This window comes from Drosophila simulans, chromosome 3L (assembly GCF_016746395.2).
Source record: "Drosophila simulans strain w501 chromosome 3L, Prin_Dsim_3.1, whole genome shotgun sequence".
Lineage (NCBI taxonomy): Eukaryota > Metazoa > Arthropoda > Insecta > Diptera > Drosophilidae > Drosophila > Drosophila simulans.
The window spans coordinates 14,058,976-14,086,417 of NC_052522.2; the positions used below are offsets into that span (position 1 = coordinate 14,058,976).

At 39.4% G+C, this 27,442-nt stretch overlaps 1 protein-coding gene across 1 annotated transcript in view; it reads left to right on the top strand.

The window, feature by feature from the left end:
* LOC6738031 (frizzled) overlaps positions 1-27,442 on the top strand; it is an 88,673-nt gene that overhangs the window by 18,604 nt on the left and 42,627 nt on the right. Inside the window, exons 2-4 of the mRNA XM_016171478.2 lie at positions 11,238-11,357; positions 18,245-18,439; positions 18,734-18,959. Of these exons, the coding sequence (XP_016031844.2) occupies positions 11,238-11,357; positions 18,245-18,439; positions 18,734-18,959 (541 nt within the window). The remainder of the gene's footprint in view (positions 1-11,237; positions 11,358-18,244; positions 18,440-18,733; positions 18,960-27,442) is intronic.

Consider the following 27,442-nt stretch of genomic DNA (forward strand, 5'->3'; position numbering starts at 1 on the left):
TTAAGGTACTCAAAGAGAAGCTGGACGTGTGTGTCGGAAAAGGTTTCGGGAAGAAATCTAAAGTTAAGAAAATAATGTCAATCGATGTAATGGTTAAGCGGAACAGAGCAATAAATTGGCTAAATGATTTATGAATATTTAAAATAGTATGTTATTCGCCATTTAAATAGCTTGGATTGTATTACAAATTTTTAAAGTCTATTTTATATGACTTATATTGTGTACTCATATCTCATCTCGCATAATTGCAATTGTGATTTTGTCTGCATAAAAACTAATGTAATATTAGCTTAACCAAATTAGTAAGCAGCAGCAATTGATTTGATTGTCCAGAAACACAAGGCGAGTCTAATGAAAGCCTAATGAAATTCAGTTTCAGGAATTCGACTAGTGAGCTCTAACATATATCGTACATCAATGCTTTGCCCTTAAGCTCATCAATTACGGACTTTTGTACCATGGATAGTCATGTTCAAATGGTGGAACCGAGCAAGCCCGCATAGATAATTAGGCTAACCTCACCAGAAATTTGCAAAAGCGAGCCGGGTGGAGGGGGAAAATTGGTAGGGAGTTGAAGCGGCATAGCCTCTTGATCCAGAGAATTCTGCTGGGCTGTCATCGATCCGAACACGGTTGAAATAAATACGAAATCATTTGTATATTTCCCGGAGTTTCGTAGTTTGTGTTTGCCATGCTGAAACATTTATCGCTGTCGCTGGGTTAGACAGTCTGGGGAAAAGGGCCAGGGACCTGGACAATGCGGATGCGGACATGGCAAATGGTCCGGCAGGAGAGATGAGTCCGATGATTCCGATGAGCCTGCCGCTGAGCAGCTAAAAACTTCCCCACGGGCCAGTCGGTTTTGTTTAGACTGCAAACTGTGAGATAAATTGTGGCGTATATCTGTATCTGTATCCAAGCGAGGCATCTGCAGTAAAATGCAGAGCCGTGCACTGAAAAAAAACCGCCTCTATTCCCTTATATTTTCAAAAAAGAAAGTTATACATTATACAAAATCAAACCAGTTAATTTTGCTCAAAATGAAATGGAGCTTAAGTAAAAAATTCCATTAAATTAAGATTGAAAATAATACGTTTTAAATGATAGGTTATTCACTTAAAAAAATCCAATATTTTTTTGGTTGGAGCCATCGTAGCATTTCGAATAATTTTCTAGTGTGCAGAGTCAAAACCCCTCACTCCATGGCTGATTACAAAGCGTTGGGCAGCGTACTGAGAAATGGAAATGCACTGTTGCATCCACGAATCCACTATAGCCCATCGGTATAACCCATCTAGCCCATCCTCATTCCTCAATCCCCTTCCCCCCGTCTAAACGTCATCGTTTAAAGTGTTAAAATAAAAGCAAAAAAAGCACTGGACCCTGTTCATCTGGCTGGGGTTTTGTGTGAAAAATTATGGCAGCTGACTGTGAAAAATTGTTGCAAATAGTTTTCCGTAAATGTTTTTTATTTCGCTCCTCCTCTGTCGATAGTGGCGGCTTTTAGTTAATGCGCACTCGGCTTAGAGCATCCAACGTCAAGTGGTTTTGGTTTATCGGGTCTGGAATGAGGAATATGGGGATTTATGTTGGAGAGCAGAGATTATGCAGCTAGCATCGATGGGATCGATGTCAGTCGATGAGAAGTGCACAAGTGCCTGGCATTCGCGTTTCGAGTGCGAAGGTTTTGTATCTGACAGTTTGCAGTGCGCGCTGTGAAGCATTCAGTATTCTCAATTTGTACGTGATATGATAACTGAAAGTTATCTATTCTGTAAAACGGTGGCTGCAGGGAGCCACCTAGCCATGTTGATTGATTGTTTTCACCAATCACAGAACACGAAGCTCGAGATAAGCTTATTGAAATTGAATAAAGTCGAAACGAAATTGGCAAAAGCAAGGAACGCTGTTTTGCAGACTATTCCAAACGAAAAAGGGTGAATATGATAAACTAAAAGAGAAGAGGGGAAGTTCTATACGTATAGGTACGTTGTATGAAACAAACAAAGAGTTTTCAGTAACGGCTTTGTTTAAACAGAGGACTTAAGTTAAATTAAAAATATTAAATATTGTATATAGTTTGATATTCATATCATTCTGCTCTCTAGTTTTTAAAGTTAGTCTGTTTAAATAAAGACCAAAACTGCCGATTTGCCTCCACTCGATTACCAGCCTCTAGCACTCCATTTGAACATCCCATCAGCAATAAAGGCTTCCATAAAATTCTTAATAATTAAGGAACTAATTCATGCACTAAGTATATGGCTGAGAAAATACCCCATTTTGATTCGCTTTGAGCAATGACATCTGTTGTCTCCCTTTTCGTGGAAATCGCACACAATGGGATGTGATTTTGCACAACCCACCTGAAGAAACACCAATCACAGTTTGATCTTTCATTTCCTAGACGTTTTGTCTCGGCACGAGTATTTCGTTGATGTAATTTGATGCGTTATTATTAAAATGATATATAATTTCCAGCATTAAATCCCCGGCTGACAGGCCGGGTCGGTCTTTGTTCACATTTCGCTGGTTTGGTTTTCATGGATCCCTGGCACCTGCCATAACTTGTTGTTCTTGTAATTATAATGGTACAGCCCGGTGTCCAGGAGCGAGGAAACCGGCTCTGCAAACGCCTTCGTCTAACTGTACGTGTAGCCTGGCATCCCGACCCGATCCGAGATCCCATCCTATCCCCACTATATACAACACCGCACCATCTCCTACCCCATACCATCTCCATTCCATCTTTGATGTACGTGCATGTACTTCAAGAGCGTCCAGCGCACACTTTTCGCCGTTAGCCGCGTGGCTTGTGGCGTATCTGTATCTCGGATGTTGCATGCCACAGACGCCATCGCCATCCCATCGCTGTTGGAATCGCCGTCGTCTCGAAATCGTAACAGTAACAGGCTTTATGCAAATTGTTGTAATATTTTGTGTGTTCTATGTTGATATCTCCTACACTGCGGCAAACAATAAATGGAATTATGATAGGACAAATATAAGTCATAATTGTATACAAACCATACATTTAAAGCAAACTGCTTTAATTGCTGGATGTATTGATTATATACCTGAAGACTTCATGTCGATAATCATAAATAAGTAGATAATATTTTTTCTCTGTGTACACTTAATACCCATGATTTTGTTCCTATTGCGTGTAACCAAAGATAGGCACTGGGGGGGTAGGTGTGGTGCGTGGCGTGGCGTGGGGACGAGACTTCAAATGGACCGTTGGATGTTATGGGCTTATAGGCGACACTCCATGAAACCAAATTACCGTTTTGGTAGTTTGAATCTGACAAAGCTCATTGGGCATCTCACTTTATTGCTGCGACTTTCTGCGCTGTGCGGAGGACTATTTAAAGTCGACTTTGATATATGGTTAATGATCGGAGTTAAGCTTGGGATTAGTCACAGATGGAAATCTATATGAGGGAGAAGCTCTTACAAATATAAAAAATACTTCCTATGATCGTCTAGAAAGGCGAAGCTTATTAGTAACGCTCATCAAATAAAAAAAATCGGTGTTCATAAAAACGAAGTTTCCTTTTTCCAACCTAAATGATAAATTTTTGAGGGATTTGATCAAAATCGAAAAGTTTGAATAAATTATCTGAAAAATGTGATAAATGTTTCACAATTTCACGGACAAATTCTTTGATATATTCCAAAGTCTTGTCGTAAGTAACATCATGATATTGCACCCAACTCTCCCCTCCATCGGCACCAGTCACGCCCACTTTAACAGAGGTTCCCCGCTATACGCCACCCCTCAGAATCGCCCTGGGATATCACAGGCATATAAATTTCAAGAGCAGGGCCACCACAAATTTGTGGCCAGCAAACACGTTCCTCTCTATTAAATTTCATAAATTTATTAAATTATGCCCCAACCGTCGGGGCTCAACGCCAGAAAAACGAAGACAAAACAGAATACCCGATGAAGTCGCTTAAATATAGAATAATGTTTACACTTACAAAAATCAATGTAACTTACATTGTGACATTTTTGTATGGCAGAACTAATTTTTATAGCATTTCTCTCATTTGTTTCTAATATACTCGAGTTAATTCCTGCTACTGGAAAACAATATTCCTATATATTGCATTTCATGAAATTTAATACTTGCAATCAATTTTTTTGTGTGTATATTAAAACCCAGCGAAAAATGCCACCAACTGAGACGGTGCAATCGGTTAGAGAACAAAAAGTCAACTCAACAGGGGGGAACATTTCTAATAGGAGGTTTCAGTAATGCTACGAAAAGTGGGAGTTGGGAAAAGTCAATGGGTTTTCTTTTCTGCCTGGTCTGCTCATTAGTTGTTGTCATTCAGAGGCTTGACAACCAACTAAAAATTAATATGTCAAATTATGCAGCAGTCGGGAATGGAAATTGACGGTGAAACATGGGGTGGGAAACCGAACTGAAGCGTGTCGAGACAGCATGCAAAGATGTGCCTAACCTCTCTCTTTCTCTTTGGAGTTTTCCTGAGCTTTCCCGCACTTTTGCCCCCTTGTGCAATTAGAAGAAGCGGCTGAAACGGCTGCCAAAATGTCAAACCAAAAATTTGCTGCGTTTGCTGCTGTCTGCATGTCAATGTCAAGAAAGAGATAGCGCGCGGAGAAGAGATAGAGACGGGCATACTTGGCCAGGTACAGGTTTTGGTAGAAAGTGGGAATGTTCTCCGTCTCGCCCTCTCTTTCTTCCCACTTATGTCTATCTCTCTCAGGCTGCACCTGCTAGTCCCACTTGAATTTTAGCAGCAAGAGCTCCTCAGAAACAGTTAGCCACCAAATTGACCAATATTTATTGAGAAGCTTTTTTAGAAATTAGAAATTTCTAACATCTAAGCTTATTTGTGTCAATTGAGAAGTTAAATAAATCTATATTTTTTAATAAAAGCTTTTGATATCTCAGAAGTATTAAAAATATGTTATGTCCCTGTTCTTCCCAACTAGATTCTATGAAATTTTTTCTTGTCTGCAAGCTTTTCCGCATTTTCCGAGCTGTGCAAACATTCCAGGCAGCAACTGCTTTCACAACAAATGCTTCAATTTGCATTTGACTTAATGCCCCGTGATGCTGAATGATGTGTCTGCGGATCAGCCACGCCCCATCCGCCCCCATTCCCCACATTATACGTGTACGAGTATATATCGGTTAGCATGGTTAACGTGTATTCCAGGCCGTCAGCTGGTCAATGAGTGTCAGTGTCACGTTGTCATCCCCTCTCCATTTTCCTCCAGCAATCCGCTTTCCCATACTCTACACTCCACTCGGAACTACGTGATGTGCATGGCCGATAAATATTTGTTATATACTCAAATCGGGGGTGTTGGATATCTGTGTATATGCGTAAAAGTTTTGTGTGGGAAAAGCTTTAACTCGGGCTTAAGTTGGTTTTAAGTTGTAAGCATTTAGTTGACATTAACTGGGATTTGTATTCTCGAGGGGGAGAGAAACTTGACTGGGATTGTATATCGCAGATGATAAGGGAGGCTAAAATATGTCTTTGCCTGCAGCGAAATGGGATTAATATGATAGATGGAATGTTTGTTAAATTGCTTAGGTACGTAAACCAATAATACAAGCAAATATGAATAGATGTATGAATATATTTACCAAATTTAGTTTGATCAGAGATATGATTAAATTTCGTTACAGTGCGAAAAAAAGTTCTGAATATTAATAAAGAAGCTTAACGATCTGGAAATAATAAGTACATATATAGAAATTAATGATAATGTATAGCAGTCATAACGAGTAATATACGACACTTACATTCGCGACCCAATGACAACCTTTAATACATTTTAATTTAATGATGAATATTTTAAGTAATTAGTGAAAATGTGGCGGACAGCCACTCACCTCAACAGCCCTAATTCATATGCAGAACCCTTTTTTTCAAAAGCTAATTACGTAGGTTCTGAGGGAGGTGAGGCGAATTGCGGAAGGGCTACCCACCTGTGGTCCTTTATAAATATTATATTCATATGAGCGACGCAACGTAAAAAATTCCCCCAGCTTAACACCTTGCATGTTTTGTCGTTTTTGTTCCTGCACGTACCTTAACCCAACTCCGGTTCCTAAAAATGACCCGACAACAATTCACATGTCCCCGGGCCTTGGACCTTGTGCGCTGTGTCACCTTTTCTGTCCAGGCAGTAAAAATGGAAGAGGAACGAAAATAAGTAAAAATTTAAAACAGATGCTCATTATAAATATCCATTAAAATTACATGGGCTGTAATCAAGGGGTGGACGCAGTCAGCCACAGGCTTTAAGGAGATGCCGATGCCATTTAACCCACCTCATTCGTCCTTCAGCCCATCGACCACACCCCCTTTTACTCGGGTTTCTCTTTTGTGCTTTCGCTTTGGGCATAATTTGCATGTAGTCAAGTGTAGACCTTAACAGCAATTTCTGTTTGTCTCCTTGTGCCCTTATTTTGGCCCTGAAAGGGTTCAATGCAGCACCGACAACAACGAAAGGGAGGCGTTAACCCAAATGGGTAAAAAGGAGGAAATCGCGCCAAAAGTTGTTGGGCCTCCGGTTCCTAAAACGCCCGGTTCTTCCTCCTTCCATAAACGCAACCAACATATGGACGGGTCGACATTTTATAGCCTCCGGATCGGTTTCATTTTTTTGGCAGACCGCAAGCCCCAAAAAATGGTGAGCTGAAAATCCTCCAATATCGAATCAAAGTCCTTAAACCCTTTTTTTCTCCTGCCTTTTAATAAAGTGTCGACATGTGTAATTTGTGAGGGGGCATGCGGGCTTTTCATGGGGGGCAACTTGGCTGACCCCCAACCAATAATATTAATAAATTATGAGCAGGCATTTTTTCGGCGGCTTCTTTTGTGTTGCGGTCAGCAAAGTAAAATGTGTGACTGGCTTTTTATTCTTTTTTTTTGTGATGTTTCGTGTCTGACTCTTTGACTCCTTTTTAATATAATTCTGGGTATTTCTGACCATTTGAACTCTTGACCCGAGTGGAAATTTGCTTGGATTCTTCTTTTTGCCGCTTCCTTATTGAATTCAAATTGTTGTTCCTGTCCGTCTGTATGGGTTTTTCAGCCTGTTTCGCTTGCAAGGACAAAAACAACAAGGCGAAGGACCAAGAGTTCACAGCCGTTCCTTCGGGACAGAATCGTTGTGCCTATATCTTCCTGTTCGAGTCCTGTTCGAATCCACCCCCAGGACATCGAAACCCTCTGTCTCATTTTGTTGTCTGTTTGCTCTCTTTCCTGCTGTCTGTTGCTCTGTCTATTTTGACTTTAACAACGTCAGCAACACCCCCAAAATGTGCACACAGGCTAACATATTCCGTCTATATGGCCAGAGGAGTCATCATTAACGCTGTCCGAGGGTTGACTGAAAAGTCCTAGAAGGGGAATTGATGTCAGGAGAAGAAAGGAGGTAGGGCATGTCTGGAAACAAAACTCTGATCTGAAGTACCTTCTAAAAAAGTTTTCTAACTCTAGCCGCACAGTGGAGTTGGAATAGATTTTAAGTGGATACCGGTGGTAAACTATGAGAGGGTATAATATATATATATGAAAGCATTAAAGCAGTATATATATTCTATATATTCTATTGTATATCTTTGAATCTTTGATATGAATTAAAATTCTAATGACTATAGACAATATTGATTCAAATTTGTTTTGTACTTTATTTGATAATTGATATTCCAAAAATTACCCGAACATTTTTTACCCACTGTTCCCTGTACTGTCCGTCTGTTGCCTCATCTCGTGGAATCGTAATAATTTGCAGCTTCCACCATCATCATCAACACGCCCCCAACTAAAACACGAAGTTAGGGCCAGCTGGAAGATTCCCTTAGCTCTGTCCAAACTCGTTCCCTCCAACCCTTTGGCACCACATAACTCGCGACGGCATAAAATTTATCTATAATAAATTAAAAACTCCTTAAATGTTGGCAAAACTTGGTTTATGGTTCTGGCCCTCCTGCACTCGGAAACCCTTGCCCATTCTTAATTCCTTACCCACCTCTTATTTCTTGTGTTTTATTTGTTGCCTTTGGCGCAAAAAAAAAAAACAACTACAGCGAAATTTTCTATATTGTTTCGCTCTCGATGTTGCCACTTTTAGACTACACAAAGAAAGAAAACTAGAAAGTACCGAAAAAACTTAAGATATTAAACATTCTTATCAGAAATCTTATATGTATCTAGGTATTGTGAGTTGATTTTCATAATTTTAATCAGCCCATCATAGTTTTAAATGCACATAAAAGGAATTAAATGTATGAAATTATTGTATAGTAATGTACCCACTTTTAACGTCATTTGTTTTCTGTGTACATGGCAAAATGTGGAATTCAAGGAGGAGGTAGGCGGATAAGTCGGACTATAGTCACTATAGTGACTCTTGCAGGGCAGTTTAGTCGCTGTCCGGTTCTTGTTTTACTGTTTCCACAGCTTTTAGCCGCTGCTGACGTTCGGATGCTCACGCGGCCGGCATGAAAACTTATGTCGGCGGCCTTTGGGCGCAATTATTTATACATGCCTCATAAAAATCGCAAGACAATGGGACCCCGGCCTGGGACCCTGACCAAATATATATATATATATATATACATATACATAGAAGGGACTAACAATGCAAGTCTCTCGACTCCTTTTGTTGTGGTCAATGTTGCAACTAGTTGTTGTTGCTGGTTGCTCAAGGGGCACTTTATTCGTAAAGGTACAAGAAAAGTGGAGAGGGCTACAATTACCCGTAGAAGAGGCAGTCTGTTTGATTTTGGTTCGGTAATAAAGATAGATCGATGGATCGGCGAATAGATCTATCGACCAGAGAGACAGGAAGCGATTGCCAATCGAGCCAAGATATAAAATGTTAAGTGGAACGAGCCTTATAAGTTTATGATGATATAAAGTCAATTTCAAGATTAGATTAACAATTTAATTATATTTTTGTAATGAGAATAATTTGCCTATTGCGAAAATTGGGTGAGAAGTACATAAATGAATTTATATATATGTGTATTGCAAACACAGAATCGCAAAATAATTACTTTTTTATAAAAACACTTTTATGCCAATAATACTTCTGGAAGGTCGCTTAAATTTTTAATCTAGCTCCGTTTGCCATTTCCGCCCTCTCATTTTCTTCCGCTGGCCAATTCGAATCCCTCAAAATTAGTTCATTAAAATTTAAATTTTCATCGCTTTCGTGGCTTAAAGTGGCTTAAAAGCTCGGAGAATAATTTCAGATAAATATGGCTGGACAGGCAAACTGAGGGCAATTTAGAGGAGTCCCTCCATTTGCCTCAAAAAGCCACGGATCTGGTGCTTTATGTTATTGTTGCGGATCCGTATCCTTATGCGCCCCAAATATGCGTAAATATTGCCCCAGTCAACAGTTCTCTGCTTTCCATCTCTCTCTGCCTGCACTTGCTTATCGCCAGCATCGATTCCCCCACCCCCCCCCCCCCCCCCCCCAAAATCTCTCCCATTTTGATGCTCCCCAAAAGCAGCAGAAAAACGCAATTTGCGCCGCTAACCTAACGATGATTGCCAAAAACGTTGAAAAGCCAGGGGCTGCTGTGTCCGGGGGAGGATTTTAAATTTTTAATGGGAATTTGAAATAAAGCAGAGACAGAGGCAGAAACAGTCGCTGGGGCAGCGACACTCAACACTTTCGGGGGAATTTGCTCTTTGACAGAGAAGCTGACGACTGCAGCAAAGCTTTAGATCCATCTCTCTGTTTTTCTATGTTTCAAAGGGTTTTTGCACTGGAAAAAAAGTTTGAATTTAGCGTAATTTAGCGTAACCTTTTGGTTACCACTATGCGTGGGTTTGGCTCTTTGAAACCTAAGAACTTTACCTGTCTTTGAACTGACTGCACAAGCAAATTTTTGTATATCTCTCTAATTATCTTAAAGTTTGCTTATTTATAAGTATACATTGAGTACAAATGAAGTATAAGTTTCTTAGTTCAAACTAACCTAACTAAACCTTTTTCCAGTGTGATGTACATATGTTTTATGGTGCGAGAAAGGGGGACAAAAAGTCTCGCTGCAGTCCGGAGCTCTCCTTCATCTCCAAGCCGATTTTTGAGCTCACTTTGAAAGACTCTTTGCGGCGAAGCCATGCAACAATATTTTTTCGTGCCACTCCAGAGCCCCTCCTTTACTTTCTGCCGCCCTCGGGGTTTTTGTTTGAGTGTGTTATGTGCGTGCGTGTTATGCTATCTAAAATTCAAATCTCTTGTGGTTTACAATGCGCCAGAACTCCGAACTTCATTCCAGCTGTCCCGCGCTGGGGAATTGCCTTGGACTGTCTGATGTCGGGTACAGTCAATAATGCCTATCACGAACAGAAACCAAAAGAATTCTGGAGCTTTTTGGGAACAATATCATCAGTGTCATTGAAACATTGAAAGTGAGATAAATAAAGTGCATTGCAAATGCTGACTACGTAAAATTCATCTTAAAGAGGTACTACTGTTTATGCCCTTAAGTGTTCTTGTGTGCGAGTGCGTTTGCATTGTTGCCACACTTCGTAATGCAATTGTTTCAGTGGGGGTTGATTTCGCCTCTGCCTTTTGGAGTTCAAGGTTGAGTTGGGGTACAGATTGAGTTCGGATCTCTGTACCGGGAAATCTCATTAAACTGCAGTTATTGTTTGAGTCCGGAGTTTGGACTTGGATGTGCAGAGTTGTCAACCCGATGAGATTTTTCAAAATGGGGTTGTTCGTTGTAAAGGACGACGATGTCATTTATGTAATTCGGTCTCCTGAAGGCACAATTTTGACATTGTGTTCCCAAAGCTATGATAATCTGACCTCTTCTTGTAAATTGCAGTTGTAATTAAAAAAGTAAATGTATTATATGTTGCTTAAAAGTTTATGGATTCATGTAATTAAGAGAACTTATACAAATTGTATATTCTTGTATATGAAATTGCTGATTATTAATTAGTCACTTATAATAAGATTAAGTTATTTTATTCATCAATCCGTCTGTAACTTAAGCTTACAATGCATATCTGCTTACATGAATTTGTGTGCTTTCTTTATAAGCCTCCTCTGGTAATCCACTTTAATTACAACTCTCAATCCAATTTGAGCAACATTTAATTTAAGATATATCTGCCTGCAAATGAATTTCCTCCTTTGAAGGCTTGCCCCCACTCTTTCCCGCATCACTACACAATTTACTTACTCGCCTCTGTTCGTTGTTCCTTTGCAGGATCTCCATGACTGCGGAGCCCCATGTCATGCCATGTTCTTCCCGGAGAGAGAAAGGACTGTTCTTCGATACTGGGTTGGATCCTGGGCAGCGGTCTGCGTTGCCAGCTGCTTGTTTACGGTAAGTGTTTATTACTTTAATTGTACTTAGTGGATGAGATTAACAACTTTAAATAGTTGTATTAATTTACAAAAATGCGGTTTAATCTGATATATACGAAAAAATAGTTTCGTATAATGTTCATGAGTGAGCTCTTTCCAAGTGTGCTTAAGGATATTGTTCGTTATTGGTTCCCGCTACCATTTTTGCTTACCCTTGAGTGCCTGAGTGCTGCCATATTTTCTTTAGAGCTGAAAGTAAACATCTTTTATGGAGGCCAAACGAGTGAACTCCGCTCCTTCAGCAGGTCTATTATTCAGTGGAAAGGAGGAACTACATATAAGGCAGGATGCCAGGACGAAGGCGTTGGCACTTTAGCAAATCCCACGCATTGACATATTACCTGTCAGCGCATATTTTTCAATAAACTTGGCAAAACATATGCAGAAGCCATCCTATCAAGGACGAACCCCTACCCACACCTACCCGCCAAAAGCCCCAAGGCCTTCTTGGCAAGCAGGATAGCTTTGATGGGGTAGGGATATTGTTGGCATGTCGGATATACCCATATAGGGGAATAAAGGGACAAGAAAGCTCCTATGCGCGCCTTGGCATGTGGCATGTGTGAATGCGGCTGTGGGAGGACAAATGGCAGAACAAAAGTAAATTTCAAATATTATTAGAATTGCCCTTTGATATTTCGGAATGTCCTGGGCATACCATGTCCTCTGCTCCTTTTGATTCGACTATATTCGAATGCCTTCGGGATGGATCAGCTCTGAACTAATATTGGAAATAGTTTTCGCATTGTATACCTTGCCAGTCTGGGTGCAAGGAGGTGAGATTGAGAACGAATTTAAAGAGTTAAAGGTTACAGGTCAACGTGGTAAAGGGGTCAAAATAAATATGACAGAAATGTGGGAGGGAATATTGCCTACACATTAGTTATGCCTGTTTGCAGATAAGGTTAGAGAGAATAAATCGAGAGAAATCAAATCAGTAGGATGATGAAAGGGATAAGGGTTATTGCTATAATAATTTCAAGTCTGGCATGTGTCAAGATTCATTTATAAACTTAATAGGCCACATAAATTCTTTTAAAGTGTATAAACTATTTAGGAGCTTTGCGTATTTTTTCCTTTTATTTTCAATACCATTTATCCCGCTTCGCTTGAATATGTTCAATGACAATAAATCAATCAATTGACTTGTCTAATTATCTCATCTCCCTGGAACTATTCATCATGTGAAAGGACTTGTAAGGGATGCTCTCTGTCAATTTCTCACTCCGCTTCCTCCGTCACTTTCACATATGGAAATCAACTTGTTAGTCAGGCATTTTTCTTCCATCGTAAAATGTGTTCGCTTTTTATACGCTTTGTTTGCTTTTGCTCATATCCATCAAGTAAAAAAAAACTGACAAAATTTGAATAAAAAATCAATTTAGGTGCTCTGGACCGAGCACATGACAGGCACTAATCAACAGGAAAAAAACAAAAAATGAATATGATAACCGTGCTTATAATTCCCAAGCAATCAAGCGGGGAAAACGAAAAGTAGGTACATATATACATATGAAGGATAGGCGACCCGAAAAAGCACATCTATCAAAACTGGAGAGGTTCTGACTGACTGGCACACACACACACACCAATCATAAAGTTGCGCTACATCCATCAGCCCCAGAGAAAAAAGGACCTTTTTTTGGGGGGGATTGGGGTCCTGTTGTCTGGGGGTGGAATTCACCCCTTGAGAACATTGTCACTCATATGGGGACATGTTTTGCATGGCGTCTCCTCCGATTCAGTTCCCTCCGTGTTTGTGATAAATTTTTGCCATTGCATATAATTTGTCGCCCATTGTCAGTGCCAGATATTGCCTGCCTTCGTGGGCGTGGCATATCAGTGCAGCTCATAATAGCAAAGCAACAACAAATTATATGCAAATTCCGAAATTGTTTTTCCAGGGCCAACGAAGAAGACTTTCATTTGGGAGCTCATTCTACTTAGTTTTTACGATTATTATTATGTTCTCTGAGTGTTTTCCATCTCATTTTCATTTTCATTCGTTGGATTTTTGCATTTTCCACGCATTCATCAGGTTCAGTTCATGCAAATTTCGCCCCTATGTTTTGTTATTTAGTCAAGTGCAACATTTTTCCGATGATGATGATGATGGGAATGTTCCCATTCCATTACATCAGTTTATTTTATGGAATTTTCTGATTGATTTCAATGCATGAAGATCATTTAATTGGAATTGATTGGATTTTCTACTTACGCATTTGAAGTGCACTAAAAGGTGGGAAAATTTATATTTTTGCTCTAATACTCTACTGCTCGAATGAAATTTATGGATGAACTTTATTAATACTTTACAAGCTTCGAAAGAAAAGCCGTCTTTTTTTGTGTACTTTGGGACATCAATACACTTGGCTTTCATATTTAAGCTGTTGTGTGAAGTGTTTTCCCCATTTTCGGCTGACTTTAAAAAGTTAACCCAAATAAGCCTTCATAAACCCTGGAAAATGTTCTTCCTCTAGCGCACACACATTAAATATTTGAATGGCTTTTTATTTGGCTTCCTCTTCCGTTTGCTATTTTCCCCTGTTTATGTGTGGATGCGAATAGTGCTCAATACATCTCAATAAATTCCCCATGAAATGTGGGTTATGTTTGTTTGTGTTTTTTGTTGCTTTTAATAAACTTTCTCTTTCACTGCACATATGTGTGTGTGTGGGGGGATAAAAAATTGCACATAGAAATATGTCAATGAAAATGGAAACAGCAAAAAATTACAAACGAGAGCATTAGAAAATTGCAGTTTATCCTTTGGTCTAGATGAGCATGCTAAAAAATACATATCAACAAATATTTGTCCAACGATGAATGTTTGGCTTTGAGCTTGAAATGCTTCTAATTTTTATGGATTCTGCTATGACAAGTCTCGGTATTAAATAAAGTGCTGAGCTACTTGATTGAAATGAAAACATGTGTGTCAAGGAAAATATTGAAATAGTTTTTGATAGAAAAAGTAATGAAAAAAGTTAAATATTTAAAGAGCAATGTTTGTGGAACGAGGTAAATGTAACCTGAATTATACACACAGGTAATCAAATGGACCGCAGGACATTTTTCAGATAAGGTAAAATTATTTCAATATCTGGCAGCATAAGAACGTAAACTTCAAGCCAAGTTAAAGTTACTGAAGGAAAGTAATCTTAACTTTTTCCCCAACCAATTTCCTACGACAGTCCAACTTTTACTAACCTGGGAAAACCTTTGGGGCTTTTCATTTCAAGTATCAAGCGAAATTATAAACAAGCACATTTTATTTCAATTTTCGCGAACTAAAGCAAATATTTTTGCACCCACAAAAAGTTTTACTTGTGCGACAGGTGAAATTGTTGAAGGAATTTTCACAGAAGTAAACTTATGTGCGGAAAATGAGAAATGTGAAATGGGGGATTCTGTGTGTCACGTCAACTGTCAACAATCAACACCTTTTTCATTAAGCGCATTAGATGAGATGAGACAATGAGTGAGCTTTTCCCCTGCCTCAGTCTCCTTTGCTTGACATGTGTTTTCCAATGAAAAGCGAAAAGAGGAAATGACATTGTGTGTTTGCCGAAAGAGCAAATAATCGTCTAGTCGTTGACTTTGATGACATTTTCTTAATTACAAGACCTGATGTGAAAAACCAGAAAAGGGGGAAATCGAAAACCAGAAACTGAAAGTTCAGTGTGGCGCATATTTCGATAGTTGCGACTAAAGAAGATACGAGCAAATATGACAGCTCATGGTGACTGCATCCAAAAACCAACGAAAATCAACCCCTTACTGCATTTTCCCTTTCTGACCAACTTTTTTTGCTTGACTGTTTTGACAGCTGAGTTTTTTTTTCGAATATGGGATATCTACATTGTTATTAATAGTTGTTAAATATGCACCAAATATTTAATCATTGATATGCATAAAAAACACATGTCATAAACATCAAATGTCAAAAACAGCAAATATAAAACTTCGCCGCAAACATTTGCCGCAAAATTTATGCCGCAATCTCTGTCCAACCTGACTAAAATGTTTATGTTAATAGTTAGTTATTCTAATGGACGATCCACCCTCCAAAAAAAAAACCATTGTTGTTGCTTCCCTATGCAAATTTTTACCATTTTTGGACGATTTTTTTTTAGTTTGTTAGTTGTGAGTTAAATCTAATTTATGCAAAATTCAAAACTGCCAACCGCTGGCGGAGCTCTCAAAGCTTTTCTGTGGCTTTTAGTTTTCAACACTCCAGCGAAGAAGAGGGGGCGGCGCGGTTTTCGGGAGGTTAGGTGGGTGTAACCACTTTAGTTTTTGGGCTGATTTTAATGACCCGACTCCACGAAATTTATGAGCGCTAAAAATTGAAATTACTTTTTTAACTGACCATGAAAGGCGCGGCGGCTCGAGTTAAATAATTTATTTGGTTTTTGTTGACGGAATGTTTGCAAGAAGTTTAATTGAAGAAATGGCAATTTTGGAAATGGAAAATTCATTGGTGGTGTTAAGGTAAAAGCATTATTCATAAAAATTAATTTATAATTGCTTAATCCATTGATTATAAATTAGAATTAGCCTGTCGCAATTTTCACTTGTACTCCTCTTAAAACAGAATTAAGACTTTCTTAAAGAATTCGCTCATAAATATCTAAACAATTTTCCTGCTATATTTCCATTTACGAGTGCCACTCAAACTAAGCTCTTCTCCGAACCGAATTTCCTCACAATTTCGTGTGGGTGTTGCCCAAAAAACGCTGCATGTTATTTGCCAAGTTGGAAAACTTCCGCCCCCGATGACGCATAATTTGTGGGCGTGTCAACTTTGGCGAGCGTGGCAGAGGGACAGAAGATTTTGGAGGAGTCTGTGCTGTGTGCCAAATGTTTCAGCATTTGCAGCTTATTTAGTTTCATTTGTACCTAGTCACACCTACTCGAATCTCCCCCCTTTTTGCACCCATCATGCGTGGCATAACAAATTGCTACGGGAAGTGGAGGGAGATGATGTGGAAACACCCCTTTTTCTTGTTGTTTTTGGCATAAATAAACAATTCTATTCAATTTCTCAGCTTGTTTCTTCTGCAGTGGAGCGTAGTCAACAAAAGGAGTTATAAACTGACTCACTTCCTATACCCTTCTCCTCCCTGCCCCGCTTGCACGAATATATTTTGCATTTAAATGAGGATGGAAGGCTAGGTTGGAGCAGAAAAGACAATGCGTAGGTGGAAATTAGATGAAAGCTTGGCTAAGAGAACTATGATTTCAAGGAAAACGGGTCGAACGAAAATCTATTCGTAACTTGATCATAAATTTGATTAAATGGCAAAGAAATCTGTATAAAATGGGATAATGTATTTAAAGTTTTAAAGTCCGAAACAAATCAATATTTTAGTAAGATAATCAAGGAAAAGTGGTACGAACGACAATTATTTCTCAAATAACATAAGATTGGGGCTTAAATTAATATGACATATAAAACAATCATTAATCATGTCTAAAAGGGAAAGTTGGATTTCATTGCTGAATTATAATTTATAAATTATCAAGTAACCACCCAAAGATGCATTTCTTTCAGTGCAGCCGTGTGGTTTTCTGAGGGGAACTGATGTTAGCCACGACTCAGAGCCGAGAAGTGCGTTCTGCATCTATGAATAATTCAGAGGTTTCGTCGTGGCAACAATAATACTCGGCACATTAATGCAATGCGAACAACTCAAACGCAAACACAGCCCACACACAGATACTCTCACGGACACACACATGCGAGCACACCACCCACACAATCCTAACTGCCAGCTAACTGTTTCTCTCTGATAGTTTTGTAATGATCAAATTAAATGACTTTGCTTGGGTTTGGGTTTGGTCGGGTTTTCTGGTTCGGGGTTTCTGGCTAAGACAAAAGACTCCTTGGCCTGGCTTAGTGGGAATGATAATGAATTTATTTAAATGGCGCGTAATCAGACAGGCAACAGAGAAATTTAGAGAGGGATGGTGAAGTTTAATGTGTGAGTTTGCGGCTGGGGATAAGCAGGGAATACAGTATCTGTGTGTGGATTGTAATTGCTTTTAGAGCTTTGAGGAATTGTCAACCATTAAGCTGGCCTTATCTAGGGTTTTATATTTGCCCATATATATGTAGACATCCTATTGGGCCCTCTGGCAAACCGGAAGTTATGTCCGTCCAAGGAGAACCCTTTATTGTTGGTTAGCCAAACTGGCAATTGCTGGTAAAATGACTTAATATACTCGGCGTCTCAATTAAGCCACGATAGATATCTTTCGATTTCTATCAATTTCTGCAAAAGGCAACACTGCGTATGGGTAATAAACTTAAAGCGACAAGTTACTACTACTAGTTGTAACTATTAAATTATTAGTAAATAGATAAAATTATGATAGTAAAGTTTGACCTACAATATTAATAATTATAAGGCAGCCTGAGGAAAATATTGTTTTTTTTTATTATTTAGGAAAGAAGTACATATTAAAGCGATTAAGGTTTCACCGCCCATTCTTGCATTTGTCTTAGCTCTCTTACTAAAAGCCATTCCAGTTAAGGACATTTCAGCCATTAAGGCCAACTGGCCGAGGGAAAAGAAGAAACCTTGCGAATTAAATGAGCCTCGGCCTTTGGAGTAAATGGCACAACAATCACAATCAGCTAATGTGTAGAGCCTAATGACCAAAAGGCGCAGAGATGCGGGATCTCCTAATAGGCTCTCCTCTCCTTTAATGTCCCCGCACTGATATAAACACTAATGCATTTTTAAGGGAACATCAAAGCATATTTTGGGTTAATTAAGGCGAACGTAATTAAATTCAAATTTATATTTAATATCCATTCTCCGCTTTTGTGACTCGTTGCAGGTGCTCACCTTCTTGATTGACTCGTCGCGTTTTCGCTACCCGGAGAGGGCCATCGTCTTCTTGGCCGTCTGCTACTTGGTAGTTGGATGTGCCTACGTGGCGGGACTGGGGGCGGGCGACTCCGTGTCGTGCCGCGAACCATTTCCGCCGCCCGTCAAACTCGGCCGCCTGCAGATGATGTCCACCATCACCCAGGTGAGATGACCCAAGTGAAGCATGTCTGCAGTGACTGGGAAACCGGTCCTCAATTATTTTTAATGTCACCGAAAGGGCAAATTTGATTTGCTGGAGTTGAACAGAAATACAGAACTACAAATATAGGACAATAATAAAAATATAAATATAAAAATGTTAATAAAAAGTATCTCAAAGGATTATATAAATTTAAAAAATATTTCTTCTCAGCATGAGTACTTTAAAACTGTGGCAGGTCAAAGCCTTAACTTAATTGTTATTTTATTGACCGAGTTTTCTTCTTTTCTCCTACAGGGCCACCGACAAACCACGTCCTGCACGGTTTTATTCATGGCACTCTACTTCTGCTGCATGGCGGCCTTCGCGTGGTGGTCGTGTCTGGCATTCGCCTGGTTTTTGGCCGCTGGCCTCAAATGGGGCCACGAGGCGATTGAGAACAAGTCGCACTTATTCCACCTGGTTGCCTGGGCGGTGCCCGCCCTTCAGACCATCTCCGTTCTGGCCCTGGCTAAAGTTGAAGGTAAGTTCTGTGGAAATCCCGGCTGGATTATTATCGATTATCAACCACCAATGCGACCTTGATCCGGTGGCTCATTAATCTCCCCGAATCCACATCAATTTCTATCACACACTCCGCCCAAAACTTTACTCAGCCATCGCTGCGGTTAGGGCAATTTCAACGCGTAAGACGAAACCGTCATTAGACATCATTTGCGGCATTAACTGTATCTATTTCTCGTGGCTGTGGCCCGGTTGCTACCAGCCAAAAAGAGTTACAAAAAACTTGGGAAAACCAACAAAAAATTAAAAATGAAAAAGGAAGACAGTGGGGCTGAAGTCTTGTAAAAACAAATGAGTATTTTCGATTGCCAGAACGAAGGACAAATCAAAAAATATAATCCTTATATTTAGTGTTTTTACAAAATGTCTTCTATTTCCCTTTCTTAATACAAACGTACAAATATTTTTAAGTTTTCACCAAACCTACCCTTATTTATTAGTATTTTAATAATTACTGCTGCCAGCGATACAGAATTTTTTTAACCACTTTTAACTAGTCTTCACCACTGTAAAGAATCTTGTGCCACCCGTTTGTCAGTCATTTTGTGGTTCATTTGAGAATGGGGTCTTGGGCTGGGCTGGGGCATTTGGGTCTGGATACTGAGATACTTTTGGAGGCTTCTAATTCGGTTGTCCGCGATTTCTAAACAATTTAATGACCTACGTGGTCGCGGACAGACACGAAATAAATCTTGACGACCGACCAAAAATGTAAAATGCGGAGAGGAAAAAGAATGTAGCCTAAAAACGGTCACGTTAAAGTGCCGTAAAAATTTGTGGACTTCAGATGAGTTGCCTTCTTTTTTTGGGGGATTCAAGTCAAAGAACAAGACCAAAACTAATTCGCTTAACGCGCAGCCACTAAGCCAACTTAGAGGCCTTCTCGTTGTTGCCCATTCCTGGGCTCATTTCACATTTTTGGGCTTAATTAGATTGCGGCTTAATGACTCAATTGTGTTTGCCGGCCAGGCTCCTGTACGCCGTCTCTCTCGTCCAATATCTGTGCCTCTCTTTCTAGAGCCCGAACAATTTCCAATACGACCAGACGCTAGTAATTAAATACAGCAGCACATGATTATGGCTTGTTAGGCAAATCGAATGAAAGTCATAGACAATTTGGAGGGGTTACCGAGTGGGAGGTGGAGCATACCCGCTGATGGGCACTTATAGACCCGGCATTAACTGGCTCTACTTGATGCCCCGGTTACGTAATTTCAGGGAGTGAGCGAGGTTAGGTGGCAGCTTAACACTGGATTACTGCTGCATTGTGGTAAACGGGGCTGGAAATTAGACGACTTGCCGGAATATCCTGGCAAGTGTCAGGACATAAGTTGTAGGATTTGGTAATCAAAGCAATACTGGAGGATTTGTTGCATAAACTTTATAATACAATGTTAAAGTAGCACATTTAATATTCATTTGCTATACTTTCATAGGTGAAGATGGTAAAAATATGTTAAAATATTTAAATGCATTTTTATCACTTTAAATATACAATTCCGATGTCATACTTTCCAGCTATGAACAAATTTTCAATTGCTTAATAAATATAATCAACATTTTTTCACTCTAGCCTAAGCAAACACAAATGCTCGAGAGTCACTCGCTAATGCATGCAAAATGCCAAAAGCCATAAAAAACATATTTTCCCCTCATCGTGTCTTATATAAATACATTAAAATCTCAGACAAAAGAAAAACGATTTATGGGAAAAGTCTCCGAAAAAAGTAAAATAAAATGATGACTTAATGCACTGCAAGCGACTGGCGAAAATCGCCGTTGTTGTAAGGGGCACTCCTTGAGATGCTTCGCCAAGAAAATAACAGTAAATGGAAAGGAACAGGCGCAGCAGGTTTCTACACTGAGATAAATCATTTTAAATTTAGTAAAAAATAGTAGTATAAACCTTTAAACCTTTGTGGATGCGTTTGATATAAACATATTTTCAAAAAGAAATTTGATGATAAAACCTTCCAATTTTTCGCGGTGCTGCAGCCCATTCAGAAACCATTCAGCGGCAATTAATGTTAAATTTAAAAATACATTATTTTAATGTGTCGTCAGTTTGAGTGCGATGGCGAAAGAGGGATAGGACAGTTGTTGCTTGGGCGTTGATGATGGCGGTAGACTTCTACAACAACTACGCGCCGAGCCAACAACAATATACCAACATCGCCTGCTTTTGGGTAAACAAAGTCTGAATCGCTCGAGGCGGGAAGCTTGGAAGCTTTGGCCGCCGGCTACGTGCATTGAATCCGTAATTTGCGCACGTTCGTTGCAAACATTGAATAATGCTCACAGATATACCCGCAGAAAATCCATCCCCCCTTCGGCCAACCAACCACTGGCACTCCCCTTTAAACACTTCTGGCCAAGTAAATGGCAGGGAGGATCCACTGTAGAGGGAGCCAAAAGGGGAAGCGAACAATTTGTATTGACTCCACAACGCGTTGGCAGCTCATTTGATGGATTTCCCCCTATTCCGCAGACAGGAATTCAGAGTGGAATATGGGAGAAAGAGACCTATGAATCACCTGAACCTGTCCACCTGCTAAAGTCCAGTTCCGAGGGATTCCATTTGCTTTGTGCTGCGAATATTAAACGGGCCAAGTGGGTCTGCATTTTGATTTTTGGTCCAGACAAACATGAACTGCTAGTCTGCTAGTAAAATTGAACAAAATTTAAAGTATTAGAAGCCCCAGGTGAATGTAACAGACTACTGGTAATTGTGCGGCTTTTTAATTTAGTTATTACAATATAAGATTAATAACTTAAAAAATTAAGTGTTACAATATTTAAAAGGCTTTTAATAGTACAGCAGACCATGCTTTTTAGATTATAATGCTCATTTTTGTTCAACTCACGAAAATCTTAAGTATACCCCTAAATAGAAGACCAACCCAAAGGCAACAATTTGCTTTACTTGTCTAGAATTTATTACCATTTTGTAGACACGCTCAACAATTATTTTTCATTTATAAGAACGCAAAAAAAAAAACGAACCAACGAAGAAAATATGCAAATTAACATAAACCGAAAGAGACGCAGAGCAAAGGAAAATTAACAATTTGTTGCGCTTTTGCGAAATTATATGCCTGGCAGTCGTAAGTCCGTTGAAGAGACTTCTCTGCCCGCCTTTTTCTTTTCTTCATTTGTCAAGTTATTAAAGAGCAAAGTGGAGTGGAGCAGGCGGGCTGGAACTAAATTAACATAATTTATCCAAGCGGACTTATTTTTGCTTACAAGAGAAAGAGCTTCAAATGGTGAAAAAACCTTGTGACAAAGAATTGATGTATGTGAAAAATTGAATATTTACACATGTAAATGGAATACTTTAACAAATCAGTAATTTATAACGCAAAATCCCAAGCCTAAGGTTTTTTGATGCTAGAAACATCATTTCAGGATCACAAAATAATTCTTAAACACCTGTTTGCTGTCTGGAAGCACTGTACTCCATTTAAAGGGATTTTCCTAAAGAAAAGTAAGCAATCGGGAGCCACTTATCGAATGGCATAAAAATACTGGCGTATGAATGATTTATGAAACAGAGTGGTTTTGAAGGAAAAGCGGAAAACGGAGGGGGGCTTTCAGTGGGGGAAATGCACTTTGAAATGCATTTGTCAGTCAGGTGGAAGTCAGCTGGAAATGTTATGCAAGTGCAGGCGGACTTTCGCTCAAGGATCATACTAAAAGAGTTGGCTAGCTCTTTGACCTAACGTACCTTCTCTTTCCTTTACTTCCCAACCATCTCTTTCACTCTTCTCAAGTGGCCCCGCATAATCAAATAATGCGCTTTGGCATTTGCAGTTTCCATGGCAATCGTGCCAAACATAACCCACACAGAAACGAAATGAAATGAACGGCGCAGAATTAGAGTGAGTAGCAGCAGCAAATGAAATGCTAAAGTCGATTCACGGAATGGAGACCTTTTCTCGCATGCAAGTCACATATTCAGACGAAGACAATCGACGGACGTAGCCTCCGAGAAATAGAAAGAGACGGAGCGTGCGCTAGAGACAGAGATGGAAAGAATGCAGCTCTGGGGACAAAAACGCAGTCTTTAAAGAATTCACAAGCAGTGGGAATCGATAAATTCAATACATGTCTTAAACAAAGCGATACTCTATAAAGAAGTACTGATCTTGGCTCAGCATAAATTAACTGATCTGGTATCACAATTAAATTACATATGTATTTCAATTTTTACGCGTAAAAAAGCAATTGAATCTACTGCAACCATTTTCAATTTTTTATGCCATATTTTTAAAGATATTAGCTGCCATAATCCCACGGTCCATAAAATCCTTATTTAATAATGGGAAAATAACTCTTAAATTTGATTCGTGTTAGCTGTCTTAAGCCAATAGCTCCCAAGTTTATATACCCCTTGAAATGATTGAAAGTCAATCCATATGAAGAAGCTCCATAGCTGTTGACCGCAGCAGCAGCAAAAGCAGCAACAGCCGCAGCAACTGCAGCAACAGCAACATGCAGCATAGCAACACGAACAATGTGCGTTGAATGGCATGTGGCAAAAGTTATGGAGACTTTGGCGCGTAAAACCGGTAGCTAAAATGGCCGAAACAACGCAAGGGGAATGGTGTTTTGGGGGGAACGGCAAGACGCGATGAAGACAACAGCAAAAAGCGTGAAACGTGTGCGTGAGTCGCAGCAGCAGCAACAACAGCAATAGTAACAGCAGCAACATTGGCGACAGCAGCAGCAACTGATACGCAGTTTGAGATACCGCGGCGTTGTTGCTACATTGGCAACACGACTACAAGTTGCTATTACCCTGGGCATATCCAAACGGCATCGGGCCTCAACTTCACTTGGTATTGCTGTTCGTTGTCATGGCTACTGAAATGGCATCGCAATAGCTCTCAGAAATAAGAGGAAAGGTGGGACAGGTGGGGTGAGAGAGCCTTTTTCTGTCATCCGTTTGATTACATTTACAATCTGAGCAGTCTGCGATACCCTAACAAAGATTAGAAAAAAGATGGGTATTGGCCTCATGGATTCTATTTAATTCATTTGAGTTTAAAGGTTAAGTGCAAAACATCATTGTTACAATATATCATGCAAATAGGTATTACTAATCTATTTTATCAGAAGTTTAGCTACTCATTTCGTATAAATACCATTGAAGAAACGATTGCAGGGTATGATAGGTGCGACATTTATTCGAAACAATTGAGCATGCCAAGGTTTCACTTTTTTCGCTTCGCGCATCATTTGTGCGGCTTCTGTTTCTTTTACCCTGGACTCGGAGATTATTTGTTTGATTTCATTTTTATATTTTGTTTATATGAATGCTTTTGGCATCATTTATCTTAGCGGGATCCAGTACGTGCTCCATTTGGCTAATGTCATTTTTATGAGTTTTTATTCCGTTTTGTGCCATAATTTGATTGTCATGTCTGGCCCTACGTTTTGTGGATTTTCCTATTAGATGATTGGGCATCAAAGTGTTTGCCAAAACTCAAAGAGGGCTTCTTTCGCATTTAGCTGGCGACCTTAGCTTGGAATGAATTATCGTATAATTATATAGAACTCGTAACGGCTCAGATCATTATAAAGTCATAAAACTTTTGTCGGCTCCGGTGGTCCAGCATGCCCACTAATTTGCGGCAATTAAAATCATTAATTCAAATTAATATGATTCGAAAAGCATTAAAGCCGAGTTAGGCATCTTGTTGCCTGGGGGCGGAAAAAAAACGAGCAAACTGTTAAAGGAGAAGAAGCGGCACAAGGGCCAATGACCAGAAGGAAACAATGGAAACCGTTCAAAATGACTGGGCTAAGTGTGAAGACAGCCAAGTTAATGAATCTCCAACAGCCGAAAAGAGACTAATGAATGAATAGAGGGTATATGTTAACTTACAGTCTTTATGCCAAAATTAAAGCTAGTAAAAAATATTATTTGATTTAAGGAGAAAAATCCGCATTGATTTATTTACTATACTGAAATCAACATTGGTTAAAGGGTATTTAAATAGGGTAACTCTCTTGTACGTTTGGCTTAAATGGTTGAAGAAATGAAAGTTCAATATATTTGGGGGCTCTTTGATATCTATCCCCTAATTTTCAATTGTGTAAAATAAAATGAAAGATAATGTCTCCCATAAGCACCCCAAAATGTTGATGACTTTCCATCGATCCGTTGCAGCTAAGAATTTCTGAAACTGTTTCACCTCCGGCGAATCGATGTGATGCCTACATACATAAATACCAGCCACATACCCTGTATAAACTCACTAAAGTACCGGCCTTACGGGTGGCATCCTGCTGTTCTGTTTATTTCTAATATCCTGTCAGTTGCTTTTTTTTTGGGAGGGTAAATGCGAGGGAAAAGCGACAATAAACACGCCCACACGAAATTTGCGGACGAAATTGTCTTTTGCGGCTGCCATAAAGCGCAGCCGATGTCATTAAAATCTCTTTTCGGCACGAAAATTCGCACGCCGCCATATCGATGGGATATCCCTCAGCCAGGGGGCAATTCAAATGCTTCCTGCGGTGCTTGCCAACACCTTTGACCTGCTGGATTAACACCACGCTTTTCGCCCGAAATTTCTCCCCTTTGTCTAATTTGATAAGCGATAGGAAGAAATCTTTCGGCGTGTAAATTGCTTTTGCTCTGTGTTTTTTTGTTGGGTTCTTCCTTTTTTTTTGGTTGGGTGGCGTGGGTTAAAGTGCTAAAATCGTTGGTGGGCAAAAGATTTCCGTACCCAGCCTCTTTGATTTTACTCGATTTCAATTGTGCGGCAGCAAAAGTTTTCTTAATTACGTTTAGTCATAATTTTTTGGGTATTTTCGAAACTTTTTTGTTTGTTTTCTTGTCAAGTGCAGAGAACTGTCGCTTAACCCCACAGTGGTACCGCACAATTTATTGGCACAACTTCAAAAAAGTTTTCCACATTTTTGGGTTTTCTTTCCATTTTCCACTTAGTATTTCTGCTTTGCCTTTGTTCTGGGCCAACACCTTTAACATGTTTTTGGCAGCGCCAGAAAATAAAAAAAAGTGCCAAAACTTTCTCACTCTATCATTGCCACTCTCGCTCTTTCGCTCTTTAGCCATCTCTCTTGCTCCCAGCTTGCATGACGCGTTGAATAGTTTTCGCAGTTTTTTGTTTGTTCATGTGCCAGGTGCACGGTAATGGGTTAATTAGCCCTCAGTCTGGACCACCAAGGGTTAATTAAGTGGCATGAAATTTGGAGGAAAAAATCACTGACCAAATTGATTAAAAAGAGAAATATTCAGCGACATCCACATTTTAGGGTTTTTAAATTCATATATCGGGTTGCTTTAAGCAAAAACATGTTAGGTTAAATAGATACGCACTAAACATTGTTTATTAATGTTTGTCAAATAACTATTTTATCGTTTATATCAAAAAGAAGGATGCAATATACCACCTAATTTTATCAAGTACAAATCTAACAAATAGTGAGCTTAAGAATCACTTTTCTTCTTTAGTTTCTCAATATAACATTTATCTGAGGGTGACTTTCGATCGGTCAATATATACATCAAATAGATTGCCTCCCCTTAAGTTTCAATTACTTAAAGTACAATAACTCAATCCAAGATGCAGAAACCCAGAAGATGACTCAGTATCCCACACTTGATAAGATTCGAAGGAAATGTCGAAGAAACCTATAAAACCATCCCTTATAAATCTGAAGCTCCCTTTCAAATATTTATTTTATGAAGCTTACAAGTTCGTGAAAAAAAATATTTTTGGGGGAGCCGCAGAATGCATTAGAATTGGTTGAAAGGAAGGAAAAATATAAAACCGAAACACAAAGGAACTAACAAGCGATTCCACCTACTCCGCCCCATCAGCAAACTCTTCTAAGTGATTTCAACCCGGAAATGCCCATAAATCGATTGGATCTTGGTCCGTATAAGGGGTAAGACGAGTTTTCAGTGTGTTCCTACACTGTGCGAAAAATGATAATAAATGTACTAATATTATTTAGTAAACATTAAATATTTTATTTTTGTAAAGATATATTTCCCTTTTAAAATATATAATAGTTCATTTGCTAAAGTTTCTTTCAAATGAGTCAACGTGTTTCGAGAATATTCTTACTTCTCCAGAGCGCTAACCACAGCAAGACATTTGTTATTGGGTGTAATAGGATATAAAATGCTAATGCATTTCTCGCTGTGTATGGGTTCCTTTGGCTGCGGATGCATCTGGCTTTATGGGCTAAATGAATGAATTGAAATGGGTGCGGACGAGTGTGTGTGGTTTGTATCGACTTGTGGCCCACTTGTCTGGATTTTCCACCCCCATCCCCTCCCCTTTGGGTAACACCCCCTCGTGTGGGGTACAATGCAAATAAAAGTTCATTACAAGCTCAGGCCAAGGCGCTTAAAAAAAAAACTGTTGTAACCGAGGCTTTTGTTATATTCTCCGGTCTGTCCCA